At 40.3% G+C, this 15,761-nt stretch overlaps 1 protein-coding gene across 1 annotated transcript; it reads right to left on the bottom strand.

Moving 5' to 3' along the window:
• Window positions 1–4,972: 4,972 nt before the first annotated feature.
• Window positions 4,973–8,790, bottom strand: LOC110917518 (zinc finger BED domain-containing protein RICESLEEPER 2-like). The gene is made up of 3 exons (XM_022162054.2): window positions 8,599–8,790; window positions 5,855–7,613; window positions 4,973–5,232 (listed from the first exon to the last, which is right to left on the bottom strand). The coding sequence occupies exons 2-3, from the start codon at window positions 7,584–7,586 to the stop codon at window positions 5,189–5,191; spliced, it is 1,776 nt and encodes a 591-aa protein (XP_022017746.1). The 5' UTR covers window positions 7,587–7,613; window positions 8,599–8,790; the 3' UTR covers window positions 4,973–5,188.
• Between the last annotated feature and the right edge of the window lie 6,971 nt (window positions 8,791–15,761).

The raw sequence follows: 15,761 nt of genomic DNA, 5'->3' as shown, positions 1-15,761 counted from the left end.
CATATAAAATCTCGTTTTTTCCGGTGATTTTGAAGATAATCACTCGATCCGTTCGTTTCGATCGCTAATAAGTGTTTCAATCATTCAAATTTTGTCAATTGTTGAAGAAATCGACTTCGATCAATGTAAGAAATTCTTTAATTTCATTTTTACAATCTGGGTTTTTGATTTAGTCATTGCGTTTTACGATCTTGGCGGGGTCTGGGGGCAGCGCCCCTGGTAGCAGAGCCCCTGGCTGGGGTTGAGCTGCATTCGTAGACAACCTTTGGATCTCCTAGTTCCTGGTTCAGACAATTCACAGACATTTTTAGGCCATTGCGTTTTAGAACTAAGACATTTTTATGTGTTTTATGGCCATTGCATTTTAGAAAAACACATTTTTGAAGTGTTTTTAGTCATTGCGTTTTAGGTAAAACACATTTTTAGGTGTTTTCAGTCCATTGCGTTTTAAAGAGAACACTTTCTTTTGTTTTTTTAGGCCATTGCGTTTTAGAAAGGAGACATTTTTAAGTGTTTTATGGCCATTGCGTTTTATAAATAAGGCATTTCTTTGTGTTTTTGGTGAATTGCGTTTTGGGTAAAACACATTTTTATGTGTTTTCAGTCCATTGCGTTTTAGAAAACAAACATTTTAAGTGTTTTCTGGCCATTGCGTTTTACAAATAAGACATTTCTTTGTGTTTTTGGTGCATTGCGTTTTAGGTAAAACACATTTTTATGTGTTTTCAGTCCATTGCGTTTTAGAAAGTACACTTTCTTTTGTGTTTTTAGGCTATTGCGTTTTAGAAATAACACATTTCTTTGTGTTTTCTGGCCATTGCGTTTTACAAATAAGACATTTCTTTGTGTTTTTGGTGCATTGCGTTTTAGAAAAAAATGTCATTTTTTAGGTTTTTTTTTTCTATTGCGTTTTACGCAACTGGGTTTTTTCCATTGCGTTTTACGCAACTGGGTTTTTTCCATTGCGTTTTACGCAACTGGGTTTTATAATTTTTTTTTTCGAAAATATAGTAATAGTATACTCGTTTTAAAGATTAAAAAACACTCGTTTTTTTGTGCAATTTTTATAAAAAAAAATAATGTCGTATGAAAGAGTTATTAACGTTTAAAAAATGGAGGGAATTGGAGGAGAGAGAAACTATTGTCTTGGATTGACTAGAATCCCCCTAAACAAACTCACGCGTCTATTTTCTTCCCTTCAATTTCCCTCATTTAATCTTAGCCCTTGATTAACTAAATGGATGGTCAAGATCACTTCCTAGCCTTCTTAGCCAAATAAACTTCCTATTATATCCTAACCCTATATATTATAATATAATTTGTATTTTGAAGCAAAAAAAATCTACGGACGATTTTTCCTTTTGACCAAGTTTGACATCATAAAACTTGAACTTAGAAGTGCATAACCTTTGATTAGCTTAAACCAATGTTTTAAAAACCGGTTTTTAAATCAAACTGGATTAGGCTAAAAAATGGTTCAACCGGTTGAACCAGGTTGTATCGAGCGGTTCAACCGGGTTGACTAGCTAACTCTATAATTTCATAAATTACAACATCAACTCAAAAGTTAATCCAAAAATGCATGATTACATATTAAAAGATGATCCAAAAGTAAATCTATAATAAAAAATAATCCAAAAGATAATCGAAAATCATTCAATTTTTCAACAAGCTCTGTTAAATGAAATTGTATGATATGTTTAAGTCATTTGAGTGTTGAATACATCAATTTCACAATCACATAAAATATGAAAATTCACTATTATCGTCATCTTCATCAAGTAGCGGATAACTATTTTCGTTTCATACAATATTAAACAAGAACTTTTAGATATGAATAATCATAATATATAAAAATTATGTAAGATAAGTAACATATATAATAAAAATAAGTAACAACCCAAACTAAAATAACCCTGGGCCGGTACTGGTATTACGTTTCAAACCGGTATACTGGATTTTACCGCCGATACAAACCTTATGCCGTTTCACTTATTTACCGGGGTGTTTCGTACCGGATTTACATCTTAAAACGGTAATAGCGATATAACTGGCCGGTATTTACCGATTTTTAAAACATTGGTTTAAACTATTTTCAAACAAGGAGTTTGATTACTTTTTATTGATTAGTTTAAACTATCTTCAAACAATGAGTTTGATTACTTTTTTTTTTATTAGCTTTGTATTATTTATTGTAGTTTGTCACATCATCTTGCATGTTTAAGTCTTTTTATGCCTCATTTATGTGCCCTAATTCCAAATATAGTGAAAGACACACTTCTAAGTTGGACCATTTTCTCATACACTTACTCCTATCTAGTTTGGGTCAGAAATTTTAGACACGTACAAGAATACACGATACAAACCTATACGAAGTTAACAGGTATCGTGTATAATCTTAACAGGTAACAGGTACTAAACAGGTAGACACGAAAATACCTGTTAATTTTCGTGTCTAAACAAGTAAAATACTTGTTTTCCTGTCTAGTAACTGTTAGTACATATTAAGAATTTTAATATAATAAAAAAATATAATTTAGGGTGACCATATGATTTGAAAACCTAATTTTATCACTTATCTTTCAAGTTTCCCTAATCCTTCCCGTTCACATTCCAATAAACTTTACATTGTTTTGAATGGATATTATGAATTATTTAAATCTTTTGTGATTTGTCATTTATGGATTTTGTTTCAAACTTGCTACGAATTTTGCGTTTATGCATTATTTAAGCCTATTGTGAACTTTTGGCAACGTTTGTTCCACTAAACAGGTTCCTAGATATGTAATTATTGAAACATTAAACAGGTATTAACGGGTAATTATCGTGTATACCTGTTAAAAAATATTCCGTGTTCATGTATGGAAAACTAGACACGAAACCTTATCGTGTCGTGTTCGTGTATGGGATTTCGTGTATTGTGTATTATTGTGTACATGTATACACGATATGCCAGCCCTATATCTAGTTGTTCAAATAATGAGTATAATAACCCTTTGATTAGATTCGTACCCTTTATCGTAATCTGTCACATTATCTTGCATATTTAGGCATTTCTGTGTATCATAGTCTGTCACATTATCTTGCATATTTAGGCATTCCCGTACCTCACTTTTGGGCTAACTCCAAACGCAGTGAAAGTTAAGCGCTTTAAGTTGGTCCTTTCTTTCTCATGCACTTGTCTCTGTCTAGTTGTTCTGATAATAAGTTTAATAACCTTTTGATTAGTTGTGTTTCCTTTCTAAGTTTGTCACATGATCTTGCTTATTGCGACTCACTTCTCGGTCTTTTAAGTCCTTAACTCCAAACTTAGTGAACGTTATGCACATTTTAGCTGGACTATCTTCTTATACACTTGCCTCTGTCTAATTGTTTTAATAATGAGTTCGATAACCTTTTGGTTAGCTGCATATATCGCAGTCTGTCACAGGATATTGCATGTTTAGGCCTTCATGTGCCTCACTTCTAGGCCATCTACCTTCAGACATAGTGAAAGTTATGCATTTTTACGTTGGAACATTTTCTCAAACGCTTGCCTCTATCTACTTTTTCAAATAATGAGTTCAAGTTGGATATTTATTTTATTCTAGAAGTTGGTTTCGCATCTGATAAAGATGGAAGATGTTGATACATAATGTTTGATGCCTACGTCGTCGAGTCATGTCATGTTTGTAATAGGTTGAATGTTAGATTATACGGATTTTGTCATGTATAACACTTTCGTACGAATGTACTTAGTCCGTGCAAAGGAGTCCATTCGCACAGATGAAAGACAAGTTCGCACGAATGTGAAGGAAATGCTAGTTCATACGAATGAGGATGTTCATCCGTATGAAAGTAGACTAGTCTCATCCGCACGAAAGTATGTTTCATGATGTCTATAAATAGCCGTGCGGACTGGGAGCTTAGTATCGATTTTGTGAACTGGATAGCGAAGCCCTGTCCATTTGTTTCCAGGAGCTGTAAAACATTTACTGATTAATGAAACATTGAAAATTAAATAATCTTGTTATTGTCACCTAATCAAATGAATTCCGTGCATATTGACTAGGTTACATAGATATTACCTGAGCATAAAGTTGATGGAAAACGGTCCTCACAGACATTGGCGAAGCCACGCCCCCCCCCCCCCCCCCCCCCGAATTTTCGCGAAACCGGGGGGGCGGCAACGTATATACTTATACGAAAGTACTATTCATAACACTACGCATCGGAAAGTTCGGGGGGTCGGGCGCCCCCCCGGAGTTACCTTATCCTTCGCCCATGCTCACAGAAGAAAATTGTCGGGTAGTGTTCGTTTCCGGAATAGAATGGAATCTTGATGGAATTGGAATTGAACAACATAAGGAAGAGAATCTACATTCCAATTCGATCCAAATTTCATTCCATTTTACAAAACAAACACACCTAAATTACAAATCAAATTTCAATTTTTGCGCGAATTCTCGTGCCAATTCCATTACTACCCATGTGTTTGCATGTGTGACATCCAAATCCGTGGAGGAAGAAGAACCATTTCACAAGGAATCTGAGGCTCAAATCAGTGAACTTAAAAATCATCATCTTGGATAATTTTGAAGGCAGGCTTCAACGGATAAGGTTGTTGCTTTGTGACCTTGAGTTTAAGGGTTAAGCCGTGGAAATAACCTATTACACAAAAGTGTAGGGTAAGGCTGGTCGGATGCATACATTAGATCGCGAAGCAATCCGACCCCTCCCTTGACCTTGCACAAACGCGAGAGCCTAGTGCACCGGGTACGTAGCATAGTTTTATCTTTAAAATGTAATAGGAAATGTTTGTAGAAAGTTAAGGAAAGCAAACCAATTAGGAAATGTCATACTAAACTGCACCAACACGAACCTTTATCCAAAAAAAAAAAAAAACACCAACACGAACCATATATGAATTTTTTTTACAGTTCTAACCAATTATCAGATTGATTTTACGGGTATAAAGTTAACAAAAGCGAACTGAATACGAAATGCTAGTTGTACTAAACCACACCAACAGAACGGATAATGGAACTAGCATGAACTTGTCAGTCTTGAACCAAACCACAACATGAAACAATAAGTCTTGAACCAAACCATAATCTGAACCAATATGTCTCAAACAAAACGTAATGACTATTCAATTTCTAGAGTTCCCAAAATACAAAGCAACACATGTATCATATACCAGGAAGCTTTACCCGCATCCGCTCATGGGACCCTCCAGTTGTTCATTAATACCTACATAAAAGATTATCATGTTAAAAATAAACAATATTATATCAAATATATACAGAACAGAAACATTAGTAAATCGTTAAAACCAACAGAAACACTCAAACTGAAGCAAAAAGGCTTGTTTGGCGGTTTAACAGTTTGGTCCAAGGCTGGGCTGACGGTTTGAAACTTGTAACTGACTGTCTAAACAAACACTAAATATTTAGTTATTTTTTTTTTAAACCCATTATTTTCGCGTTCAACATTTACTCAATACGATTACAAACTAATGGCAGGTAGACGAGCAACAAGCTGCGCCGCTACCCTGTATTATTATTAACTTTTTATTTTGAATTACCCATAATGCATTTATATACATGTGCTATATTATCAAATCAATTTTTAAAATTGGATCACAAACTAACAATTTCAAAAAAAAAAAAAAAAAAAAACAATGCAAACCTCCAAAACCAAACCGTTTTGGCTAGTCTGGCCGACCCTATCAACCCTACGGTTTGGTTCGTCGTTTTCCAAAACCGTATTTAGCAGCTCAGTTAGCAATTTCATCAAAACCGGACAGTTATCAATCTTTAAACAACGCAAAAATAACATTCATCGTAAAAATTAGAGAAAAGAAAAGAGTAACCTTTCAAGATTTTGTCAGCAAGTTTAGTTGAACCTTTCTTCCCTTTAATTTGCTTGTTTGACTTGTTTAGCCAATCTTGAGTGCAAACCAAAGCTTCAACCATTGAACGAGACAAAGAACTTCTAAAATCATCCAACAGATAACCATCAATGTTAATATCTGACTCCAATGCAACAGCTGAGATTGGAATTGCCAAAACGTCTTTAGCCATTCTAGACAGAACCGGAAATCTTTCACTATTAACCTTCCACCAAAGTAGTATATCAAACCCATCATAATCTTCAAAATCCTCATCCTCGTTAAGATATATATCGATCTCTGACTTGCATCCTACATTACCTCCAAAACCCACCACACGTTTCTGAAACAACCCTTTTGGACCCGTGTCATGGTACAAGTAGCTCATGTAACCGCTCGTTTGAAATTTTGCAGTTTGATGCTGGGCCCCGGTCTTACCAACATACTCATTGAACAAATCATATGCAGCAGCAACTACCCATTCCGCCTTCTTTTTCCATGTAGGTACTCCTTCATCAGTGTAGTCATGTTTGTATTTGCTGTTCAAGAAATACAGTTCCATACAATTCGTTTTATGACGAGGATCAAGTATACTCGTGATATATATTAACATATTTGAATTCTCAACATCTCCCCAATAAGCACTATAATTCCACGACAAATCAAGTGCCTTACCGAAACGTTTCTCACTGCCTGTACTAGATTTTCCCCAATTATCCAAATGGAAGTCGATACGGGCGATTTGATCAAGAAACAAATTAGATGTCACATGCGAACCTGCTATCTTTTTATTTGACAGAAAGAAGACATGTAAGAAGTATATGACGGTCCTTACCTTTTCCCAATTAACATAAACTGGAACCCCACAAGTGTTAGACAATTCATTAATATAGCTTGGATCTTCTTTCTCAAGCCACTTGAAAACAGTTTCAAACTTTTCAGCCATATACAACATCTGAAAAGTTGAGGTCCATCTAGACGGACAGTCAAGAGTAAATAAAGATTTAAACACTATCCCACATTCTCTAGCACGTTGTTTAAACATTTTAATCCTATCTGGTGATTGTTTCACGCATCTAACCATTGCACGCACACGTGAAATCTGTTTATCATAATCTTTTAACACCCCTTTTACCATAGTATTCGTCAGCTCAACAAGACATTTCAGGCGAAGAAACTTACCATCCAACACAGGATTCGCTAATCTTGATCCTAAATAACTAACTGCAGCATCATATGAGCTTGCATTACCAGCAGAGATGCCCAAAACATTACAGATTTCCCAATCATGTAAACACGTTTCAACCGCCCTTCCTATCTCCTCTCCATTATCACTACCAATGGGACTAAAACCGATGATTTTCTTGTGTAATTTCCAATTTTCATCGATAAAATGAGCAGTTATGGATAAGTAATTCACTGACTGGTTCGACTTCCAAGTATCCAAGCTTAAGCAAACCCTTTGTTTTGTTGTTTTTACAAAACTTTTCAACTTCAACTTCTCATCCATGAAAAGTCGGGCACAATCTCTAGAAATCATTTCACTGGATGGAACTTGGAAACCAGAGAACTTGGTTTCGATAATCTCTTTAACCTCATCTTGTTCAACAACAGAGAACGGAAACTCACCAATTATTATTGTATTTACCAGAGATTTTTGAACACTCTCTTGTTCAAACATCTGATCTTTCACACTACTAGCAGGTTGCGCCATATTAAGCAGCGAGATTCAAGATATCACCTACAAAAATAGATTCATAATGTGAACATCCATAGACAATAAATCGAGGTCACAATCTTATAATCGATTCATAATGTAAATTTGCAGACATCAAGTGACATTCTCTGTAGACATATACAACACTGAAATGATACAACCTATTCAACAATAAAACAACTCATATCGCAGTAAATCGGCATTTAAATATCATGCAAAAACAATTACTACACTAATCAGTACTAGACATTCAAGCAAATAAAACAAGTCATATCACTAAAAACCGGCATTCAAATATCATGTGAAATGGATTATTATAAATCTATAGTAACTCATATCACAGATCACTACACTAATCAGTTTTATAAACCCATAACAAATAACACAACTCATATCACAGTAAACCAGTATTCAAATATCATGCGAAATCAATTACGGCACTAAATCAGTTTTATAAATCAATAGCTGATAAAACACAACTCATATCGCTGTAAACTGGTTTTCAAACATCATGCGAAATCGATTAGTGCACTAATCAATTTTATAAATCCATAGCTAATAAAACAACTGATATCACAGTAGCTCGGTATACAAATATCATGCGAAGTCGGTTACTATTAATTTTATAAATCCATAGCTAATAAAACAACTCATATCACAGTAACCTGTATGGCTGTATTCAACTATCATGCGAAATCCAGTACCTCTTCACTAGTCAATTTTATAAATCCATAGCTAATAAAACAACTCATATGACAGTAAATCGGTGTTCATACATGTTGCAAATAGATTATTTCGATCAACAATATTATAACGTTGGGTGAAATGGACAAACGGACTGTATAATCTCGTTAAACACTCGTATGACAGTAAATCGGTAGTCAAATATAATGCGAAATCGATTATTACGATCATTAATATTGTAACATTTAACGAAGCGGATAAACGGACGGTAAAATCACGTTAAAACACTCGATCGCATGAACAAATAATGAAATGAGGAGAATACCTGTGGACTGTGAGAGAGGATAGACGAACGTCACCGGCGAAGAAACGAGCGGCGATCACCGGCCGGAAAGGAGTGATCAAAGGGTTGTAGGGTTTGGGGGGTTTTGATTTTTGAAATGAAACTTGTATTTCTGAGTACGGTTTTTCTCTACTGGTTTTTGTTTGTTTGGCTAAAGTGCGCCATTTTTAATATAATATCTGTTTAAAATTCGAAGTAAACGGATTTTGCAGTTAAATATGGCATCTTTTGAAATTATCTATAAATACGGTTTTTATTTTGAAGTATACACGCACTACCCCACTCACAGCACAACGTGCCATATTCATCGCTGTATTTTGAAGTAAATACGGCTGTATTTTTGCCTTTATGAAAATAAATGTTTGTAATAGTAAATTAGTAATACAATTAATACAGTACTGCTAGCCAAAAATAGTAGAGAAACAAAAAATAAGTACGTGGTTACTGGTCTTGTTGAAAACGATATAATGGTCTAAACTGAGTAGGTCACTTTTAAGGGTGGAGGGTATGGTTAATCACTCTAGGGTGATTGAGTGAAATCCTACCCAATAATATTATGTCATGTCAATTTTTCATTTTGCACTCAATCGGGGGTATGGTTAATCACCCTAGGGTATTTGAGTTATATATTTTTTATTTTCTAGAAATTATAAACTATGCATAAATAAATAAAACATATTTTAAACTAAATAAAAGTACTTTTAATTAAAAAAAAACACATTACATTTAAAACTAAAAAATTAAACCATAAAATAAACCTAATATTTTAAACTAATATTTAGAAATTGCATGGCCAATCATATTTTTTTGCGATATCTCGTTTCCTCGCGAGAATAAACGGCAACATCTCGGGTGGAGCATGGTCGTGTGGCTCAGTAAATGTCTTCAAATCCCGATCATACATAAGTTGTTTCACCGCCTCGCGTTGTTCCGCCACTAACGCTATGGTGTCTTCCTCGCGTTTCTTTCGTATACTCGCCAACTCTATCGCCCGTGTTTTTTTTTCTTCTTTCATAAGAGTGTATTGCGCGAGCTTCTCGGTGAGGGCCTCTTGGCTATCGTTTGATGATGTTGCGGGCCTCTTTTCTTTCCTTTTTTGTCTTGTTGGTGACGGGTCTACGTTTATGTCCGGTATATCGATCGGTGACTCAGTTCCCGGTGTACCCGTATTGTAGTTGCCCAAATTGGACGACTTTCTTTTTTGTCCCGAACTTCCACTGTATTCACCCAACAATGGTACCGGTACCCATTTGTCATGTTTACGAACGACCTCCCATGCCTCAATATGTTGAAAATCACTCGGATATTTTTTTTGAAGTCACTTAAAGCCCTATTCATGACGTCGAGGTCGCTAACCCCACTACCACGAATACGGTCCTACATAGATAATTAATATAAAGTAAAAAAAATTAAACATAAACAATGTTATGGAAAATATTTTTTAAATGTTCAAATAAAATATTACCGCTTGTTGCCAAAGACCGTTGAAGTGGTTTATCTTAGTCAACATAGGCATCCATTTTGAACGTACTTGATGAGCTGTTCGAGTACTTCCGCCGACCGTTTCGTTGTAATGGACGAGAACTTTTTTCCAAAAATTGTCCCCTTTTTGTGCATTTCCTTGTTTCTTGTTTAAAGAACAATGAACCCATGCCTTGGCTAAGGCCTCTTCATGTGTTTTCGTCCAACTTTGACGCTCCGCTTTGACTCCCTTTTGTTTCGGGTCACTTGCTTCACCAATATCATCGTCTTCATCCTCATATTCTTCTTCTTCCTCGCCACTATCTACATCCAAATGTTGTGTTTCGGGGACAACCTCTAAAACTTGGTGTTCATCGTAGATAGGAAGTGGGCGCTCGACATTCTCTCTTGGTGATTGAATTGGCAGGGTCCTAAATCCAAATGGATCGAACTCGGTTGTGAAGCTTGGGTGTGAAAATATTTGTGGTGGAAAAGTAGGTTGGGTGCTAAAAAAAGATGGTTGTGAAGTTTGGGGGTAAAAAAATTGAGGTTGAGTGGTTGGTGAATATCCGTAGGAGGTTTGAACCGGTGCACTTGGACCTCTAAAATCACCTTGTCTCGTTTGCGAAACTTTTTTTCTTGAATCCGATCCTCGGCTAGCGGAACCTTTTTTATTGGGTTCACCTTTGTTTTGTTTATCCATGGTGTTTGTGGGTGTAGAAAGAGAGATTTTTGAAAGAGTTGTGTGTTTAAATTGATTGAAAATATGGGCTTTTTATATAAAAAAATATGTAACGGTAAAAAATAACGTTAAAAAAGGCAACGGTAAAAAAACGGTCAAAAAATCACATCACTCTCACTCAATCAATTCGGTGAACTATCACCGATTATCATTCCCTCTCTCCAACTCACCGCGCATCTTCATCAGCCGGGTATAGTTACCGATCGGTGACTCACACTCACCGATCCACTCACCGCACATTATACCCTCCACCCTAAACTTGAAACCAGCCTGAAGGGGTATGGTCCCAGATCTCGCGTCAGCATCGACCGCGAGTGACCATTACCCTTATCAAAACCCCCACTAGCTAACAACCTACTTATGTCCGTGCGGGAATGCATCGACACAGTGGTTGAATCCAATCTGTCCAATGACGGAGGAGGACTTACCTGGAATATGAGAACGGTATAGCGATGCGGCTGGCACCGCATCTGGTGTATGAAAACGGAAGTATTCACAGCGATGCGGCTTGGCACCACATCCAGTGAACACTTCTATCAATACAGAGAAGCTGGATAACAGCAACAGTCACCACAGACGACGATGCGGCCTGGCAGCGCATCTCGCGTATTTCTTGATCAAAGAGTAAGACGTGGGAACGTCTACAGTTACCGCAAACAGCGATGCGGCTTGCACCGCACCCTGTCTACTCATCAAGTGGGACTGACACCACAAAGCAAGTAACACCAATGGCAGCCGACTGTCAGGACTACGTAAGCAGCAGACTGACGTTGCGTCGCCTCCTCGGCCGACATGTCTGACACACCTGCAAAGGTGCAGCATGCCGTCAGTCTATCCATCCACCTCCTTCACTCCTCGGCTATAAATACCAACCCCAAACCAGGTTTGAGGTATCTCTTCACAACTCTCTCACTACTACTACTATCATACTTTGCTTCCCAAGCAGACTACTGATTCTCACGCCGGAGAGTGGTAACAAGGAGCACCCCCCACCCCATCCTCCTTGTTGCGAGTCACGGTTTGTTTCCTTGTGCAGGAGATCAACCCACCGGTGATCCAGCCAGCGATCCTCGAAAGGAAGGGATTAACCCTTCTTGACGAGACCAGTGAGTTAACCCTGCCCGGTTAACCATTGTTTCATCATTGGCGCCCACCGCTACTCTTAGCATTTTTTCAACCATCCTTCTCCCTCTCAAAAAATCATGACCGATCACCAAAACAACACTACCGGGGATAATTTACTCCCCACCAACCCAGGAAATGCGGGGACTGCTCCCCCGGACCTGAATCCAGGCCACATTGGCACATCAACGCAAAGGGGTCCATCCCTAACGTTCGGACATAACCTATCACAGTACGCATCTGTGATCCCTCCGGACATGGACCCTCACACCTGGTATGACCAGCAGGCCGCCCTGCTGGCCGCAACATATAACCGAGCTTGCGCTGAAGCGCAAATACAAGCCGGGCCTACCCGGCACCGCACACACCTGCGGGTCGTATTTTACAATACGACGGCAGGACACCCTCACGTCCAACCTCCAGAAGCAGGCGTGAGGACCGCGGATCCTCTTACTGTGAGGTCCGCACAATAAATGAGGACGATTCCTCATATGGGTCCCGCACCAGGGGCCCAATACAAAGCCGCCTGCGCCCCCAAGGCGATAACAGGCGGCAATCCACAGCAGTTCCGGCATCCAAAGCCGGCTGGGACCGCTGCCTCAGTATGAAGGTTATGGCCGTACCGACCCGGACGACCATACATATTGCGGGGATTCGCATGACACCAGCAGCAGATCGGGAGGACGCAACTATATTCCTCCCACTCATCCACGCAACACATACCTTAGGGCTGCAAAGCTCCCTGAGAACCAGCCCTACAGGCCGAAAGCTGCGGCCGAAAACTCCACATTCGCCACGCGAATTGCCCACACCCATGTCACCACAACAAAATTCCTATTCAACGTTGGGAAATACAACGGTTCGTCCGACCCGGACGACCACATGAACGTTTTCATGGGCGCGGGATGCAACGGCCAGTGGGATGAACCCACTTGGTGCAATTTTTTCCCCCAGACCCTCATAGGTCTGGCCAGGGCTTGGTTCGATTCTTTGCCAGTGGCATCACTGGCTTCATTCGAGGACTTGCATACAAAGTTCCTCACTCATTTCAGCCAGCAACGACGTCACGAACGTGATTCGTTAGACGTCATAAATATCTGGCGCAGGGACGACGAATCTCTAGAGGCATTCGTCGTCCGATACAATAAAGAGTGCCTAGAGATAGGTGACGTGGCAGACCAAATGGCACGGAACCATTTCATCAAGGCCGTCAGGGACAAGCAGATGGTTATGACCATCTCTGGCAAGGAGGGCTTGCCTAAAAAATGGGAAGATGTCATGGCCGCAGTTAAGACATACGCCCAGACGCAGCGGTCCCTTGAACCGCATGTGGCAAAGGCACAACCCCAAGCCGAAACCTCCCGTCAGAGGTCCAAGCGTAACAATAAACGCAACCGAGACGTTGGAAATCGCGACAGCATTTCCAAACCATACTTCCCGCGGACCAACCCATTTGACCCAAGGAACCACAATCCCCAACGGGACAACCGGACGTCAAAGAAAGATTATCGGGACCGCAACTGGACCGAGATCACTGTGTCGCCAAGCGAAGTCCTTCTTACGGACGCGCAACTCTTGCGACCGGCTTAACCAATGAAGTCCAAGAAAAATCAAGATCTCATTCTCTATTGTGAGTATCACAAGGACTCGGGCCACACCACAAACAATTGCATCAGTCTCCGCCTGGAGATTGAACGAGCCTTAAAAGAGGGGAAACTGCAACATCTTTTGCCAGGTGGGCAAAAACCCACCAAGCGCATCACCCCTCATGGCGAAGGCACCTCTTCAGGGAAGAGGACCATGTATGTGGCCTCAACCCACATGATCAACAGAGGTAAAGGTAGGCCGCGCAAGGCGGCGAGAAGACCGGACAATGACTGGAAAGACGAGAAAGTCGTCTTTCCAAAAGTCCGAGGCGGCCCGCGCGACAGACGCGCCATCGTTATTACAGGCCAACTGGCTCATTACTGCACCGAACGTCTATTCATCGACCCGGGCAGTACTTCCGATATCATCTATGAGCAATGCTTCAACCAGTTCGATCAGGAGGACAAAGATCGGTTGCAAGCAGTGGACTACCCGTTGGCCGGGTTCGCAGGGGAAACTGTCTTTCCCCTAGGCCAAATTACGTTCCCTGTGCGCCTTACCAGCGGAAGGTACACATGAACAGAAGAGGTAAACTTCATGGTTTTACCCCATACTTCCAAATATGACGTACTCCTTGGGAGAGAATCCCAAGGTGATTTCAATATGATTACGTTCGTACCCCACTCTGCTGTCGGTTTCCCAACCGAAACGGGGGTCGCAATAATCTACGCACGCAGAGACGTCATGATGTCGGACGAAATACGTCCGACCAAGATAGCAAGGCCTACCCCTAACAACCAACCAGAAAAATGGGTTCTCAACGCGAGATACCCAGAACAAAAGGTTATGTTGGGCCACGCCTTGTCCCCTAACACCAAAGCGCACCTGAAGCAGCTTCTCTTCAGGAACCAAGACATCTTCGCGTGGACACCCACAGACATGACTGGGGTCCCGCATGAAATCGCGCAACATTGCTTAAATACCATGCCAGGTATTAAGCCGGTGATCCAAGGCCAACGCCACCTTGGATCCGCTAAAAACCAGGCGATGCATGAGCAGGTGGAAGAACTGCTCTCCGCAGGCATCCTGCGGGAAGTTAAATACCAGACTTGGTTATCCAACCCAGTCATGGTAGAGAAACCATTCGGGGGCTGGCGCATGTGCGTCGATTACAAAGACCTCAACAAAGCCTGTCCCAAGGATTGTTACGCACTTCCGGAAATCGACGAAAAAGTCGATAACCTCGCACCTTTCAGATGGAAGTGTTTCCTCGATTGTTATAAAGGCTATCACCAAGTACAAATGGCAGTCGAGGATGAAGACAAAATGGCATTCCGCACTCCCACTGGGAATTACTGTTATACAAAAATGTCGTTTGGGTTGCGCAACGCGGGCGCAACCTATCAAAAACTGATAAACGACACTTTCCGCGGGCAAATAAGCAAAAGTGTCGAAATCTACATGGACAATCTAGTCGTCATGAGCATGGAGGAAGATACCATGCTCACTGATATTGAACGCACATTCCAAACTCTGCGAAGCGTTAACATAAAGCTCAATCCAGGGAAATGCTCGTTTGGAATGGAAGAAGGCAAATTCCTTGGATTCATCGTAACCAAATATGGATTCAAGGTAAACCCGGAAAAGGTTCAGGCGATCGAGCGCATGCCGTCGCCTTCAACGATGAAAGAAATGCAACGGCTGGCCGGCAGGCTAGCCTCACTAAATAGATTCTTAGCCAACCATGCAGCTAAGTCATATCCTTTCATCAAGACCCTGCGGAACTGTTTAAAGAAAGAACAATTCCAGTGGACCGCAGAGGCCGAAAATGTTTTCCGGGAAATGAAGGAGTGTTTGATACAACTCCCAACTCTAACCGCACCACGCAAGGATGAACCACTCATATTATACCTATCTGCCGCAGACAACGCCGTAGGTGCGGTACTGATAGTGGAGCGGGATGGAGTTCAAACACCCATCTATTACATCAGCAAGATGCTCAACGACCCAGAGACAAGATATTCAATAATGGAGAAATTGGTATTAGCACTAGTACACGCTTCAAGACGGTTGCGACGTTACTTCGCAAACCATGTCATCACGGTGCTAACTAATTACAGGATCGGCCCGATCCTATCCAAACCTGACATTTCTGGGAGATTAGCGAAATGGGCAATCGAGTTGGGCGCGCACACGCTGAACTATAAACCGCGCCCCGCGATTAAAGAGCAAG

This window comes from Helianthus annuus, chromosome 16 (genome assembly GCF_002127325.2).
Source record: "Helianthus annuus cultivar XRQ/B chromosome 16, HanXRQr2.0-SUNRISE, whole genome shotgun sequence".
Lineage (NCBI taxonomy): Eukaryota > Viridiplantae > Streptophyta > Magnoliopsida > Asterales > Asteraceae > Helianthus > Helianthus annuus.
The sequence above is the reverse complement of the archived record's forward strand: the minus strand, read 5'-3'. Positions and strand labels throughout refer to the sequence as shown.